We start from the raw sequence: 14,577 nt of genomic DNA, 5'->3' as shown, positions 1-14,577 counted from the left end.
TCCACTTTTGCTGGGGACCCCTACAACCCACTCAAAGACCCCTGTTGCATTATAATATACTAGTCTGACAGAGAGTTATACATAATCATTTACAGATAAAGGACTGCCACTGCTGGAGGAGCACATTTTCTCCACCTACTGTACTCACACGTTTGTTTGTTTTTCGCGATGAAAAAGTGGAACTCACTTACAAGCCGCGTGTAGCAGCTTTTGACCCGTTCGACCCTCCGTAGTTAAACAGGAAGCGGCAGCGCGGGTTTGCGTGTGTGAATATTTCGCGGGAGAGTGAAGCTGCAGACTGTCTGCTGTCAACACGGACGACAACAGTCACTGAGTTCAGAGCACAATGAGTCTGTGGGTGGACAAATATCGACCGAGCTCCCTCGGGAAACTCGACTATCACAAAGAGCAAGCGACCCAGCTGAAGAACCTGGTGAGAGAAACAAATCTGCGTGTTGACTGTCAATCCGAGCTAAGCTAACATTAGCGTCACACTCAATAGCTGCATAGAGGCTTTTTTTTTTATATATATATATAAACGTTTCATTTACTTTACCCAGAGAAATGGTGCCCTGTGCGGATCAATCCTTGTTGTCAACCCGGTCACTTGAGTGTGAATATAATGTGTTTGTTTGTGACTGCAGTGTGCATCCTTTCAGACTTGTTTTGGGGTAACGTTAACCTGAAATACACAATATATGTATTTATATGCAACCATTGCTAGATTCCACTCACAATGCCTGCCTGTTTCTGAAAGGTTGCTTTAATGTAAAGTTGCTTATTGGCAAAAAAGCCAATGGTAAGTGGACTGTACTTGTATAGCGCCTCTCATGCCACATTCATAAACATCCATACAGTGATGGCAGAGGCCAAAGGGACAAACAGAAACTATTGGTTCATAGGTTTAACAAAAGTGGGTCATGTAGTGTAGTATTACAAATTTTACAAAAAATTACAAAACGACAGCAGAAATACAGGGACGTGAGGACATGGATAAAATGCACACACATAAAAGAAAAAGAAAGAAAGAGCAACAAAAACGAAAGAAGTTGGTGTGAGTGGATAAGGGTGGTCTTAATGGGTAGTGTTGGGCATGCATGTTGTGTGGGACAAACAGAGACTAACATTCATACAGTGATGCACAGCGTGTATAACAATAGGACAAAGCACTAGTTAACCCAGTTTGTATAAAGCGAACTGTGAATGTTTGTTTCAGGTCCAATGTGGCGACTTCCCACACTTGTTGGTGTACGGTCCTTCCGGCGCGGGGAAGAAGACCCGCATCATGTGTCTGCTGAGGGAGCTGTATGGCGCTGGGGTGGAAAAGCTTCGCATAGAGCACCAGACCATCGTGGTGAGAGGGCAGATAATGAAATACACAGTCACTAGACCCCCCCCCCTCCCCTACAGAACTGCAGAGCATCATGCAGTTTCTCCAGACCTTTCTACTGTCAGTCTTCATGAACTCATCATCAAATTTAAGTCTTAGTTTCATACCTGTTTTGTGTTTCCTCGTCTCCAGGCTCCCTCAAAGAAGAAAATTGAGATTAACACAATAGCCAGCAACTACCACTTGGAAGTCAACCCATGGTAACGATGAGGATTTATTTCGTAGTGACAGTGCACAATGCATGTATTGTACCAGATAAAGTTCATTTTCACCAGATGGAAAAACGGGAACAAAAAAAAAAACAGAAAAACGGTACTACAAACAACTACACAACCAGTCACCAAAGACGTACAGTTCATCAGTAAAAGAAGTTACCAACAAACACACAGTACCAGTGTCTCACAGTTCAATGACAACAGACCTGATTGTCATACAACCTTGTTTTCAAACAAGCAATTTCATTTCAGTTGCACTTTTAAGTATTTCTGATTTGTGTCGTACAGTGACGCTGGAAATCAGGACCGTGTGGTGATTCAAGAGCTGATTAAAACGGTGGCTCAGTCTCAACAGATCCAGACAAGCACCCAGAGAGAGTTCAAAGGTAGGAACTAAATATTGTGCCAGTTTACCCTGTGAATGCTGGTCTTTGTTTTAGAGCAGAAAAATCTGAGAATAATCCTTCCTCTATTAACTACCTGATGCCATAATATCAGACAGACTGACTCACTCTTGTACTAATTGGCACTTTGTTTTTTCTCTCAGTGGTGTTGTTAACAGAGGTGGACAGACTCACAAAGGATGCCCAGCATGCCTTGCGCCGGACAATGGAAAAGTACATGGGAACCTGTCGTCTCATCCTGTGCTCTACCTCTACCTCCAAAGTCATCGGGCCAATTCGGAGCCGTTGTCTGGCTATCAGAGTTCCTCTGCCGAGCACAGAAGAGGCAAGACGGTGTAGATTGTAATTAGTAATATATGAAAGTAGTCTATTAGAAAGCCTAAAATTGCTGTGTAAGTTATGTCACTATGAGGACAACATTTTCAACTTTTTCCTGTTCGCTAGGTCTGTAATGTTCTGACATCAGTCTGTAAAAAGGAGGGACTACTCCTCCCACCTGAGCTGGCCAAGCAAATCTCTGAGAAGTCAGGTCGCAACCTCCGCAAAGCCCTTTTGATGTGTGAGGCCTGCAGAGTGCAGCAGTGAGTTATCACAAAACATAATACAATTCCTCCACAGCGGTTTCTGTTGATTCATATGGAATATAAACAAAAGTATGGGCTTATTTCGCCTGTGTTCATCTTTTCCAGGTATCCATTCTCAGCCGACCAAGATGTCCCGGTGACGGACTGGGAGGTCTACCTCAGAGAAACTGCTAATGCCATCGTCAGCCAGCAGAGTCCTCAGAGGTAGGAGAGGCAGATAAAAGAGGTTGAGCTTGTCCTGATGGCGACTAAAGAAGGTTAATCAGACTCGTGTGGATGTTTTAATACTGAATCCATGCCTGTCTCTGTTCCAGGTTGTTGGAAGTTCGAGCCAGGCTATACGAGCTGCTGACTCACTGCATCCCTCCTGATGTCATTATGAAGGTACCGTTAACTGCACCTCATATCCCGTCAAAGTGTTGAAACAGTTTGCAGTGATGTTTAAGGTATTGAGTATTCATTTTCTCTGTCCAATCCCCTAACACAGGGTCTGGTAACAGAGTTGTTGAGTAACTGCGATGGCCAGCTGAAGACGGAGGTGGCCCACATGGCAGCCTACTACGAACACAGACTGCAGCTGGGCAGCAAAGCTATCTATCACCTTGAGGCATTCACTGCTAAGTTCATGGCCATCTACAAGAAGTTCATGGAAGACGGCCTGGATGCCATGATGTTTTGACTCTAAATGGACTTAAATACAAACGACTTTAACTTGCTCGTGTTTCGTGCCCCAACAAGACTTTTTGCATTTTAAAATATACAAGAGATAACAGGACAAGAGATGTTTTCCTAAAAATCTGCAACAGAACATTACAATAAATAGCTTTCTTCACAACCTGTTACTCTATGAATATGACCAAATGTAACATTTCATTACTATTACACTTAATATTACATAGCAGATGTTTTTTTACATCAACCTTATTGACCATCACTCCTGAAGTATAAAGTGTGGCTCTTGGGTATTATGTAACGTGACACTGCCTACAAAACTGTTTGATGTTGCTCAGAGGTTCCCAGTATGTGAGACAGACTGGAAACATGAGGAGAGAGTGAGGAGGATTAATGCGATAAAGGTTCCCAGCTTGTATCCAGGGGCATTGTTAGTATCTCATTCAAATAAATCAAAAAATGTAGCATCACTGTTTGTTTTTCACCTTATTTGAGCACTTTTATTGTTGGCACTAAAGACAGATGCAAATGTTTATTATAGTCACAAAACTACAAACTAGTGTGAAGAACATTAAACAAAAAAAACTTAGAATAGTATTTATGTTCTGTAAAGGCAGGTACATACTGTAAAATGTACTATCCAGAGGCTTCCTCTTCCTGATTACTTCTCCTTCGGATTCTATGGTGAAATTACCTTGGCAGCATGGTGGAGTGCAACAGGTCTCAATAATTGGGAAAACACTAATGGGTGACACTTGACTTTCTGAGCAGCATAAACTCACAAACAAGTAGTTTTGAAAAGACCATTCTGTGATATCCATTATTATTTGAAATTGATGATTTGCAACTAGTGTCAAGAATTTTAAATCATATATTACATGTTGGTTATGTGACTGATGCATGAACTTTGACTATTTGGAACTAATTTGCAGACCTTTTGATCCTGTCGCTACGACAAACTTAAAATTAGTCTGTGGAGCTTCCTTTGTTATTCAGGTGCTTTATAGTCCCTTTTCTTGTAGTACGTACCTAATTTAGTCTTACAGCCGTGGTGGAAGAAGGGTTAAGCCTGGTAATGTCATTTATAAAATTGCTATTCCACAATATTTTAAAAACAAAAAGATGCATTCTAGTCTTGAAAACATCTAAAATAACATTTGTAACACCTAAAATGTAAAGATGATTGGAACACTTTAGTTATTCAGACTCTATTTAATATAAAGGCCAAAGGAAGAACCATAATTTAGGGTTGTAAAGTAAGATAGAGACTGAACCCTAAATTTTTTTCCTTAAGTCATTTAAAAAAAAGACAAAAACAATCATCAGTAACACTCCTTGTGTCTCTTGGCTGTGTAATAGATAATGAGGCCCAGGGTGATCAGCACCCCTGAGCCTACCAGAGTCAGGAAGCCTACCACGGGCCCCTTGACTAGCATGTGGCAGCCTAGGCAAGGCTGAGGCATGCTGGGACACTGCTGGGGCACAGCTCCTTGAATAGGAAAGCCGTTGTGCTGGATGATGTTGCGATAGTTGGAGAGAGAGGCCTTGATGATGACTTCTTCGTGGACGTGGCCGTACAAGCCGAACCCTGGGTCCCTCTGGTCACTCAGGGCGTAGGCAAAGTAACCCTTCAGGTTTACACCGTCCAAAGTGTACGCTGAGGAGGGAGTAAAGAACGTTTGAGAAGTTCAAAATTCATTTACTTGTATGTGCATTTGAAGGTGGCAGACTGGGTGTGTGACGGTACAAGAAAAGGTAACACTTTATCTTAATCCCACATATTTATCATGTATAAATAGTTTCTAACACAATATGATGAAGTACTGAAAAGCACGTCTAAGTACAAGTGTTTATGAATGTGTTGTAATTTCATTTTGACACTTCATCTATGAAGATATATTCTATATAATTACAACTGTGTTATATTGTCATTCATTAAAATGAAGTTAGGTAAACTTGTTGACAACTACATCAATAAATATTTTAAGAGATATGCTAACTAACTACATTGGTGTGTTGTAAGCTACTTATTCATTTTAATCTACTGCTTGTGTTTAATGTTAATTATGGGGCTTTAAGTGTTACCCAAAAAAAACATGTAGGTCATAATGCTTATGTTTTTCAGATTTAAATTATCCTAAAAAGTATGTAGCTGTGGATCGTAACTATGGTAATTACAAGCACTCTAGTTATTGAGTAACATATAGTCTGAGAATTTTTCATGACTTACAGACACAGCTATTTATACATACAAATATTCTACCAGGTGAGCTACGAAAGCATCCCCAGACATTGCCATTTATGGAAAATGCCTCATAATTATGATACAGAAAGTAATATGTTTGATTTACTATTTCACAACTAAAAGGCATTTATTAGAATGTATTATATGTATTTATTTTCCTGGCCTACATCAGCATCCATTATAGTACTCCTCTCACTACATGAAAAAAAAGCCTGACAATTCATATATAGTTTAAACAAGGCAAATAATTCCTCATATTTTATGGTTAATGTATTTCAGACTTTGTAAATGTTGCTCTGTATATACAAACAGCTTTCTGTGCGTGGTTGCCACTTAGTGGTGACAGAGCACACTGCAACATACAATTACGTGATACTATATGTGCACACACTTTTAGAGTGCTGGCTAAGGTCTCAGCTGAGCGTAACCCAATAAACTTTACAAGGACAGGTAACTGGATAACAAGTAACCTTGACTCAAAACAAAATCAGTGTACAGTGTGTATCTCTGTTTATATTTTTGTAAGCATACAGTAGGTGTGTGTTTCTGAGTCTGCTGACTATTCAAGGGTCAGTGACCAAAATACTTGTCTAATAATTAAGCTCTACAGAGGCCATCGTTGGGGAAAGACTTCAATCACCTCTGAAGGATTGATTACTCAGTACACATGCAGCGATAACAATATTCGCCTCCCAATTGCACTGCCTTAATCCTATAAACTCTCAACAGCAACATGTGTGTTTGTAGTCTCACCTTTCAGCGCCTCATTGATATAGTTATACAAGTAGTAGACCCTTAGGCTGTCTTTGAAGCGGGCTGGGTCTTCCTGGACACCGTTAGCCATCACATAGACAGGTACATCACAGTAGTGCTCCTTCACCTTACAACACCATAAGAGCAATGTCAGTTTTGATGTCATGGTGGTCACACTGTGTTGGTAATGTCTGCTCTTACTCCTTACTTCCAGGGTGGATTAACATTTGGGGGGAATCTTAACCACTGAATCATAAGTGCAAAGCAAGGCACTGAGCTAATATTTTTGTGTCTGGTATAGTTTTCCTTAAAGTCACCTGGTTAAAAATTCTTCCATCTACTCCTTCACCCTCATTTAAAAATCCAGGATCTATGAATATGCAAATATTCCACTACTACTACTGGACACAAGTTGTCTCACTTTACTAAACAGTAAAGGTCAAACATCCAAGTGAAAAATCAATAAGAGCAACCCATTTCTGAGTGGAGGGGAACTTTAAAAATATGTGTGGTCATGGTGTAGTAGTAGTAGGGTAGATATACATGTGTTTGCCTTAAATCAAATCCCATGTGCGCTGTCTGTGTCTGTCTATGTCTCCCCTTTTCTATGTCCCTGTCAGCTTGGTTCAATTAGGTCAACATACAACTTTTTAACTCTTCACAAGACAATGACTCAAGTCTGCATCACAACCAGCCACCAAATGAACAGTGGCACAAAAGCCTCCAATCTCACCCAGTTGAGGGCTTTCCTCAGGCCCCAGGGCACAACAGGCCTCGGGGACATGATCCATGTGGTGTCTATCATGTGTTGGACCTCTAGCATTGCTATGTAGGTGTATCTGGAGACATGGAAATGATACTGAAGCTTTGTATCACAAAAACAAAACTGAAAAACATTATCATAATGGTTCGTCATCTTATACATGTATCTTAAAATGCTGGATGTATACATCAGGGACATCAAACATTAGGACGAGATATTTGTCTTCAGCTAAACTGAACTACTTTAACACCAGGACAGTTATTTGTATGTCTTCTGTAACTATCTGTAACTACATATAAATAAATAAAACATTATCTTACGAGTCTTCCTTGGCATGTGTCACCAACTTGGTACTGAAGTGACTAATGGCAAAGAAGTCATATGTCCCTTTAACCAGCTGTCTGTCCTCCTCTTTGAATACTGGCAGACTATGGAAAAACACAGAAAACATAGCATTTAAAAAATTATATAAAACTACCATTTAAGAAGTACAAGTGAGTAGTTTGGGCTTTTCCCCAATAAATCCAGACAATATGACTTTTATACAAATTGTTTATACAAATTGTTCATATTGTCGAAATTGAAACCATAATGTGTATCTGATATGTTTCCGCAAAAAAGAAGAAAAAAAAAACCACATTAAAATCCTACTTCTTCTACCTCATTAAAAGTTCCAGAGGTTAAGTTTCCACATCACACTTGCAAATTGAATATTGGTATATACATATATTATATAATATATAACCTACTGATTTCCATTTGATACAGTGCTGGATTGAAAATCTAGATTTAGATCAATAATCTATTAGTGGTTTGAACTGAGATTATTTGTTGACATTTTTTCATTGTGACAGCAAACAGCAATGCTTATTCTATAGCTAACAAAGTGACTGTATTGACGTATGAATGAAGTATTTGTACTCAAGTGAGTTGAGCTGACGCAGCCAGCTCCTCATTCCTAGAGGATAGTCCCCACTGCCAAAGATCGGCTCTGCAAACCAGCCAACACGGAAGTCCAAAACTCTTTTAGCTGGTTCTACATCTTCACGGCTGAATGAGAAGGCTGGTTCCACCCAGTCCATGTGCAGAGCCAGAGACACCTGAGGCACAACATAAAACATGGAAGCACAGGTGATAATCTGTGTGATATTTGGAATAAAAAGAAGCAGAAGCAGCAAGAGCCAACATCTGTAAACAGACAAAACACACAAATTTCCACAACAGAAAATCCAATAAAATAGATGTCGCTTTACTAGCAAAATTTGGCTGTTTAAATGTGAAAAGATCTATAGAAACTGACATGCAAGAACCAAACAGCTAAGACAAAGACAAAGAATATTGCAGATGGCTTGTTTAACTGCAACACCTAAACATAAAAACAACACTTCCTACATATAATAAAAGTATTTGAGTAATGGATAATAATAATTCCTCACAGACATTACCAATTAATCTCAACACTGCAGTGCTACTGACCTGTCCTCCCTGCGCAGGTCTGAACTCGTCATAAGCGTGCCAGGCCAGAGCATGTGCCCGCAGCATCTGATGACCCTCCTCGTAGCTCACCATCTCATCGTTGGGCTCATTCAGAGTGATCCACATCTTTACATGAGCACCTAGTTCTCTGTAACAAAGTCTGGCATAGTCTGCGAACGCCTCTGGAGTCTCCCTAAGAAAAAATTTGAAGGTGGAAAGGAAGGTATTTACGTACTAAGATTGCATTTATATCAGAAAATGTTAACCTGTTAACTTTACACACACACATACACATCCACATGGGAGGGAGAAAATGACAAGGAATATAATAAAAAGATACATTTTAGAAGATCTATTTACATTTAGTTACAACAACACTGGATGTTGTGCCAATAAAGTGGAAAATGCCAATACATCAGATTGTTACCTTAACAAACATTGTGATTGCTGGGTTTAGTGATATCTCTTTATTACAGGAAGAGGAAAGATGAAACCATGGCAGCAAGTCATAAAGGATGGCTTTATGTTGATGACAGTCAGCACAGACTGTTCCTGGCAACATCATTGCATGTTTACTTTTCATGAGACCAATCTGTGAATTATTATATATAGTAATAAACCATATTTGATACAGATGGTTGTTCATTAGTTATGTGTTTGGAACAGATTTCCAAGTTCTAGTAGCCATGAAGCTTTCTCAGAATTCATGCAAATAACAAATGAAAAACTGGCCCTTAAAGAAGAGTAGTGATATCCTTCTCAGCTATCCCAAAACCTGCTGGAGTTAAAAGAGCTTCATCCTGGCAATCCTCACTGCATCTGACCTGTTCAGCCACTTGTTGGCAGTGTCCAGAGAGGCCGGCAGGCTGCTGCGCTGCCGTGTGTGGTGCCACAGAGTGACCACAGGCGTGACGTTGGCCTGCAGCAGCTGACGGGTGAAGCAGCGGTAGTAGCCTAGCAGAGTGGTGTTGGGGTGAGCCACATCACCTGTAGGCACCAGAGCTGACCAGTTGAGGGAGAAGTGGAAGTGGTTTACCCCGACCTGCCGGATTTCATTCACCTGAAGAGAGGGAAGAGGATAGGCATGCCACAACTTTAACTTTTATACACCCAGGTGCAACAACACACACCTTTATAAAGATTTAAACCTTTATCTTTATATACAAAAGCTTGTTGCAGAGGAGCCTTCAAAAGTGGAATTATTGGATTATATTATGTTGGATTATGTTCTTTCACAGCATAAAGTCTTCACAAGTGTGCCAGATCAAACACTGTTGACCACTTCCAGTTCAATTCACTGTATTATTTCTATCTTCTGACCTTCATTATTTTACAAATATGTACCCCAAAGGAGAAAAATTTTTGTTTAAGCAAAGGTGTAATTATTAGGGAATACTGAGAAAATCAACATGCTGAGTTTGAGTATGTAAAACCACTCAAGAGATAAAAGTTGGACTTGAAGGAGGAGCGACCTGTTGTCGGATGGTAGCGTAGTCAGCACAGTGTGCGGTTCGGCGTAAAGGAGGCGCACTGAAGCCCTCCAGTCTCATCAGCTCTCCGTTGTTGGATATGTTCCACAAGTAAACACTGGGGTCTGCAAACTGGCTGGGCGTGGTCTCCACCTATGACATGAAGAAAAAAACACGCCAGCCAATGTAAACATGCACTCCCTCACTCACTCTGTTTACTCTGTACACACAAATGCAAATAAAGGCCAAATGGGGCAAATCTGTAATAATTGGTCCTGTGCTGTTTAGCTCAGCTGGCAGACAGTGTGAGGTTGTGTGGTTTATGATTAAGAGAGGATTCATTGCCATAGCTGTTTCTGAGCTGGACTTTCACCATGAAAACTGCAAGTTTAAAATAATGTGAGAAACATGGAGTAAATTTGACGAGGAGTAGAGGAACTGAAGCTTTTCTTTTCATTTCCTTTCCACTACATCAGACAACAAAATAATAGTTATAGAGTTGTTAATAGTTATAAATAGATTTCACAAAACCTCACACTTCACAAAATATTAATGAGACCAAAGTTAATACTGTACATTGTTAATGTTTCCTTAAGTTTCTCTATTTTTGAGGAAGTATTCTGGTTGAGGTTCATTCATTATGTGCCCTCTGCCCTTTGGCACATTTGACCCTCCACAACTTCCCAACTTCCTCTCATTCTTGCATACACACACAATAAACACATACCTGTATGGAGTTGGCAGATACCCCCCAGGCAAAATCACACGGGAAGATTCCTTGCGCTGGTCTGTTCTCTGGAAGTTCTGGGAAACCGTTCCTCTGGATGACGTTTCTTTAGGAATAATGAAAAATCATCCCTTCAGGAGGAGCTGTGCTGAGAGTGTAGTGGCGAGGCAGCATTGCATGAGCCATTATGTGCACAGTTTTGTAAAATATTATTTAAAATGTAATCAATAATGAAAATATAAACAAGGTAAAATTGGGGTTTCACTATCTGTGTTTGAAATATAAACAAATATGATGCGTGTACTTATGTCTATACCAATTTGGAACGAACTGAGTTGTATATGTGAATTTCTATAGGCACTTTTGTTAACTGAAGGGAGCTGATTTTTCCTTTGATATTTGCAAAAACTTTAATTTGACAGTCAGCATCTTACATGGAAGTTTATTGATCCGTTTTATTCACAATATGTGTTTTCTGCATTGGAGTTGAAGTAGTTTGTGTTCAGCTCATCCAGTGATTACAGATACTTGGAAACAGAGCAATCTTAATAAATCATAAATCAGGACATAATGTAGTATGTAGTAATGTAGTAATGAAGTAAGGATCTGTGCAAAAGCATTACTTTTATAGTATGATGTAAAAACTCAAAAGGTGAAATCCACAAACTTCAACATTGTGGATCCTTTGTCAAAATCACCACTCATCACATCCTCATAACATGTACCTGTAAAAAGTGGCAGATGTCTTTGGCTCCCTCTTCATGTCAGGAGTGTTGAAGTCAACATAATAAAGTCCCCGTCGTATCCCATATTCCCTGTGCCACTCGAAGCCGTCTATCAGAGACCAGGCTGTGTATCCAATCACATTCACTCCGTCTATGACGATCGCTGTGTGGCAAACAGAGACAGATGGACAGTCCAGATGGGAGTCACTACTTTTCCTAACTTTAGATTTCACTTTCATGTAAAAAAGTTCATGCTCATAATGGTTCAAAAATGTCAAACATTTGTGCTGGTTTGGTGAATATATGACACCAGACTGCATGATTACTCACATTTTAGTGCCTCTGCAATGAACCTCTTAAGGTAGTACATGTGTTTGGGGTCTTCTGTCTTGGTATTGCCAAGGACGTACCTGTGTTGAGCAACAGTAAAAACAGGATGTACCACAACACACAAGAACATCACAGCCTGTACAGACAAACACCTAAACCTACCAACCACTCTGCACTACAAAGATGGGTGGTTTGTTGTACTCGGCGTTGACCCAGTAGAGCAGCATCCTCAGGTCCAGATCCTCTTGCTGCCTAAACTTCAGGCTGTCGTTGATAAGCTGGAAGCTCAAGGCCGCTCCGTGAGAGAGGGCAAAGAAGTCGGCTGTTCCCCTCACCTGCTCCCTCTCTTCCTGGGTGAAGGAGGGCAGCCGTGAGCCCAGCCTCGCCTTCATGCAGGTAGGGTAGTCTCCGTCTGTGAACAGTGGCTGGGCGAACCAGCCCAGGACGTGGTCCAGGGAGCACTGGCACTCTCGCAGGCTCTCCAGGCGCGTTCGACTGGGTTTGATCCAGTGAGAGGCCAGCGCCATGGACAGCTTGCCCTGCTGACGGGGTCGGTAGTGGCGGTCGTAGAGATGCCATACAGCTGCATGAGCCTGGAGGAGAAACAGACAGACAGGGAAGGGAAATGATGGGCACACAGAGGGGAAGGTTGGAGAGGATGGAGAGGGTGATGGGTATAAAATAATGACAGATGGAGGAGAAAGGGAAAAAATGAAGAAAATCCATCAGTCCAGCTTTATTTCATACAGGTCAGGGTTCAATGTGCTACAGGTGACTGACAAACTAATAAGAGTAGTAAGATAATTGAAAGATAAAAAGTCAAACGCAGGTAGGAAATTAAACATTTGAAGATTTACATAGATTAAAAGACTGTAAAGGTTAAACAAGATTATAAAGTGAAAAAAGATAAACACGATAAAGTATATAAGCATCAAGTATATTTACTGTACTCAACTATACATTCTTTCTTTATATATTTTTCCATTTATGCCTCTTTATTTTTTACACCTATTCAGAGAGGAATATTGTACTTTTTACTATTTTCTACTAAGATACTTTTAATTAAAAAAATAATAATTATAATTTCACAACATATGATCATCTTATAAGATGAAACAATGTAACTATTTAGAAAGTAGGTGGCCATTCCTCCATCTAATATAATAAAAAAAGATAAAAGAATAAGAATAAGAATAAGAATACTCTAAGTAAGGGGAAATTTAGTAAACTTTTACAGTTTGTTATTTCTACATTCATTAAAACATCTAAATACTTTTTTCCAGCACAGAATGCCATAAACACACTTAAAGAGAAAAACAATAAGATGAAAACCAAATAGGTTTAGCCTAAATGTCAACACTTTCAGCTACCTCAGGCAGAAAATAATAAAGATTTCATTTTTATTAAGTCGCTTTCTTAAGCACTACATTGCAGATTTCAATTTCTGTAATGAAAAAGACAACAACAACAAAAACACAGTTATTATGATCTCCTCACACCTTTACCTGGGCACTCACCTTAAGGAGATTGTGTCCAACCCGGAACGGGAGATCAGGGTCGTTCTTAATCCCGGGAGCGACCACTCCGGTGCCGTACCCGTGCCTCGCCACCACAAACGGGTTATCAATGGTGATCCAATACTTCACATCATCCCCGAAAGTCTGGAAACAGAAATCGGCGTAGTCCTTGAAAATCCCCACAATCCCCGGGTTGCTCCAGCCGCCGAGGGTCTGCTGGAGGTGATCGGGCAGATCCCAGTGGTACAGCGTGACCACCGGCTGCACGCGGATCTCCTTCAGCCTCTTGATCAGTGTCCGGTAGTAGTTGGTGCCGATTTCGTTGTAACTCCCGCGGGTGCCGTTGGGAAATATTCTGGACCAGGACAGGGAGAACCTGTAGTGGCTGACCCCGAGCTGCCTGATGGCTCGGATGTCGGCGTGGATGTTGTGATAGCTGTCGCTGCCCACGTCCCCGGTGGCCATCCGGTTCCCACCTCGCGTAAAAGTGTCCCAAATGGAGAGCCCCTTGCCGTCTTTCTCAAACGCGCCCTCCACCTGGTACGCAGCCGTGCCCACCGCCCATATGAAGTCCTTGGGGAAGGTATCGTAGAGGAAAGCCTTGTCTCCTGGATAGGGCAGTTTACTGAAGCGTCCCCATGTTTTCAGACCAGCGTTGGGCTTTGCGTCCGCAGAGGTGAAGGCGAGGAAGGTGAAAAGGGCGAGCAGAGCACTCATGGTGCCTGTCAGTACTACCGGCCTCTGATGTCCAGTTTCTAACTTTAATGTTCATTTAACCACGCTGAGAGGCTTTCGGTGACTGAACAGCGGACTGTGGAGTGCAGCCAGCCAGCTGTGAACCCACCACACGCCGCCTCTCCAAAATCTATCAATTATTAGCCAAAGCACCTGACGCACGAAGGTCTCCAGGAATAACGTGATGTTAAGAGCCCCAAATGATCAATCTTTGGCAAAGCACGGACACATAACTTCCTAGTGCTAATATTGAATTATTTTTGTTTTCCCAGTATGGTTAAGTAAGGCATCCGTTTGGCTTTTTCTTCAAAATGAACATTCATCATTGGATAGAGAGTGACCCAGGTGCAAAAGCCTTAATCTGATCTCAGTAACAGCACCATTATCATTCATCCTCCGCTCGCAGATAATCTCATAACTCCTTTTAAATGCCGCATGTCAAGAGCACAAAAAGCTCATCTGCATTTCTCACTGGATCAAGTTCAGCCAGGAGTGTGTGCAGGTTGAAGATGATGGGGGGGGGGTGATGGATGAGGAGGGGTGAGTGGGGTGAGGAGAAGATATGCAAACAC

At 41.1% G+C, this 14,577-nt stretch overlaps 2 protein-coding genes across 2 annotated transcripts; one reads left to right on the top strand and one right to left on the bottom strand.

Moving 5' to 3' along the window:
* Window positions 1–238: 238 nt before the first annotated feature.
* On the top strand, window positions 239–3,730 carry rfc3 (replication factor C (activator 1) 3). The gene is made up of 9 exons (XM_035667217.1): window positions 239–433; window positions 1,217–1,354; window positions 1,523–1,590; window positions 1,894–1,991; window positions 2,153–2,334; window positions 2,454–2,590; window positions 2,699–2,797; window positions 2,908–2,977; window positions 3,081–3,730. The coding sequence occupies exons 1-9, from the start codon at window positions 347–349 to the stop codon at window positions 3,270–3,272; spliced, it is 1,071 nt and encodes a 356-aa protein (XP_035523110.1). The 5' UTR covers window positions 239–346; the 3' UTR covers window positions 3,273–3,730.
* A 25-nt stretch (window positions 3,731–3,755) lies between these two features.
* On the bottom strand, window positions 3,756–14,068 carry kl (klotho). The gene is made up of 13 exons (XM_035667216.1): window positions 13,271–14,068; window positions 11,916–12,346; window positions 11,754–11,833; window positions 11,424–11,586; window positions 10,699–10,804; window positions 9,975–10,124; window positions 9,327–9,562; window positions 8,503–8,695; window positions 7,948–8,126; window positions 7,347–7,454; window positions 6,997–7,102; window positions 6,264–6,390; window positions 3,756–4,922 (listed from the first exon to the last, which is right to left on the bottom strand). The coding sequence occupies exons 1-13, from the start codon at window positions 13,985–13,987 to the stop codon at window positions 4,588–4,590; spliced, it is 2,931 nt and encodes a 976-aa protein (XP_035523109.1). The 5' UTR covers window positions 13,988–14,068; the 3' UTR covers window positions 3,756–4,587.
* Window positions 14,069–14,577: the final 509 nt, after the last annotated feature.

The sequence above is a fragment of the Morone saxatilis genome, unplaced genomic scaffold (assembly GCF_004916995.1).
Source record: "Morone saxatilis isolate NCDOM2014 unplaced genomic scaffold, NCSU_SB_2.0 Contig20, whole genome shotgun sequence".
Lineage (NCBI taxonomy): Eukaryota > Metazoa > Chordata > Actinopteri > Moronidae > Morone > Morone saxatilis.
Note: the sequence above shows the minus strand (reverse complement) of the source record. Positions and strands in the feature narration are given on the sequence as shown.

Excerpts from the sequence above, each read along its gene's own strand:
- rfc3 (XM_035667217.1), top strand. The coding sequence starts at position 347 with ATGAGTCTGTGGGTGGACAAATATCGACCGAGCTCCCTCGGGAAACTC. Across the intron at positions 1,591-1,893 it reads CACTTGGAAGTCAACCCATG|TGACGCTGGAAATCAGGACC; the intron begins GTAACGATGAGG and ends TGTGTCGTACAG. Across the intron at positions 2,798-2,907 it reads AGCCAGCAGAGTCCTCAGAG|GTTGTTGGAAGTTCGAGCCA; the intron begins GTAGGAGAGGCA and ends TCTCTGTTCCAG.
- kl (XM_035667216.1), bottom strand. The coding sequence starts at position 13,987 with ATGAGTGCTCTGCTCGCCCTTTTCACCTTCCTCGCCTTCACCTCTGCG. Across the intron at positions 11,587-11,753 it reads CATTGCAGAGGCACTAAAAT|CGATCGTCATAGACGGAGTG; the intron begins GTGAGTAATCAT and ends TTTGCCACACAG. Across the intron at positions 7,455-7,947 it reads CGTCAGCTCAACTCACTTGA|TCTGCCAGTATTCAAAGAGG; the intron begins GTACAAATACTT and ends GTTTTTCCATAG.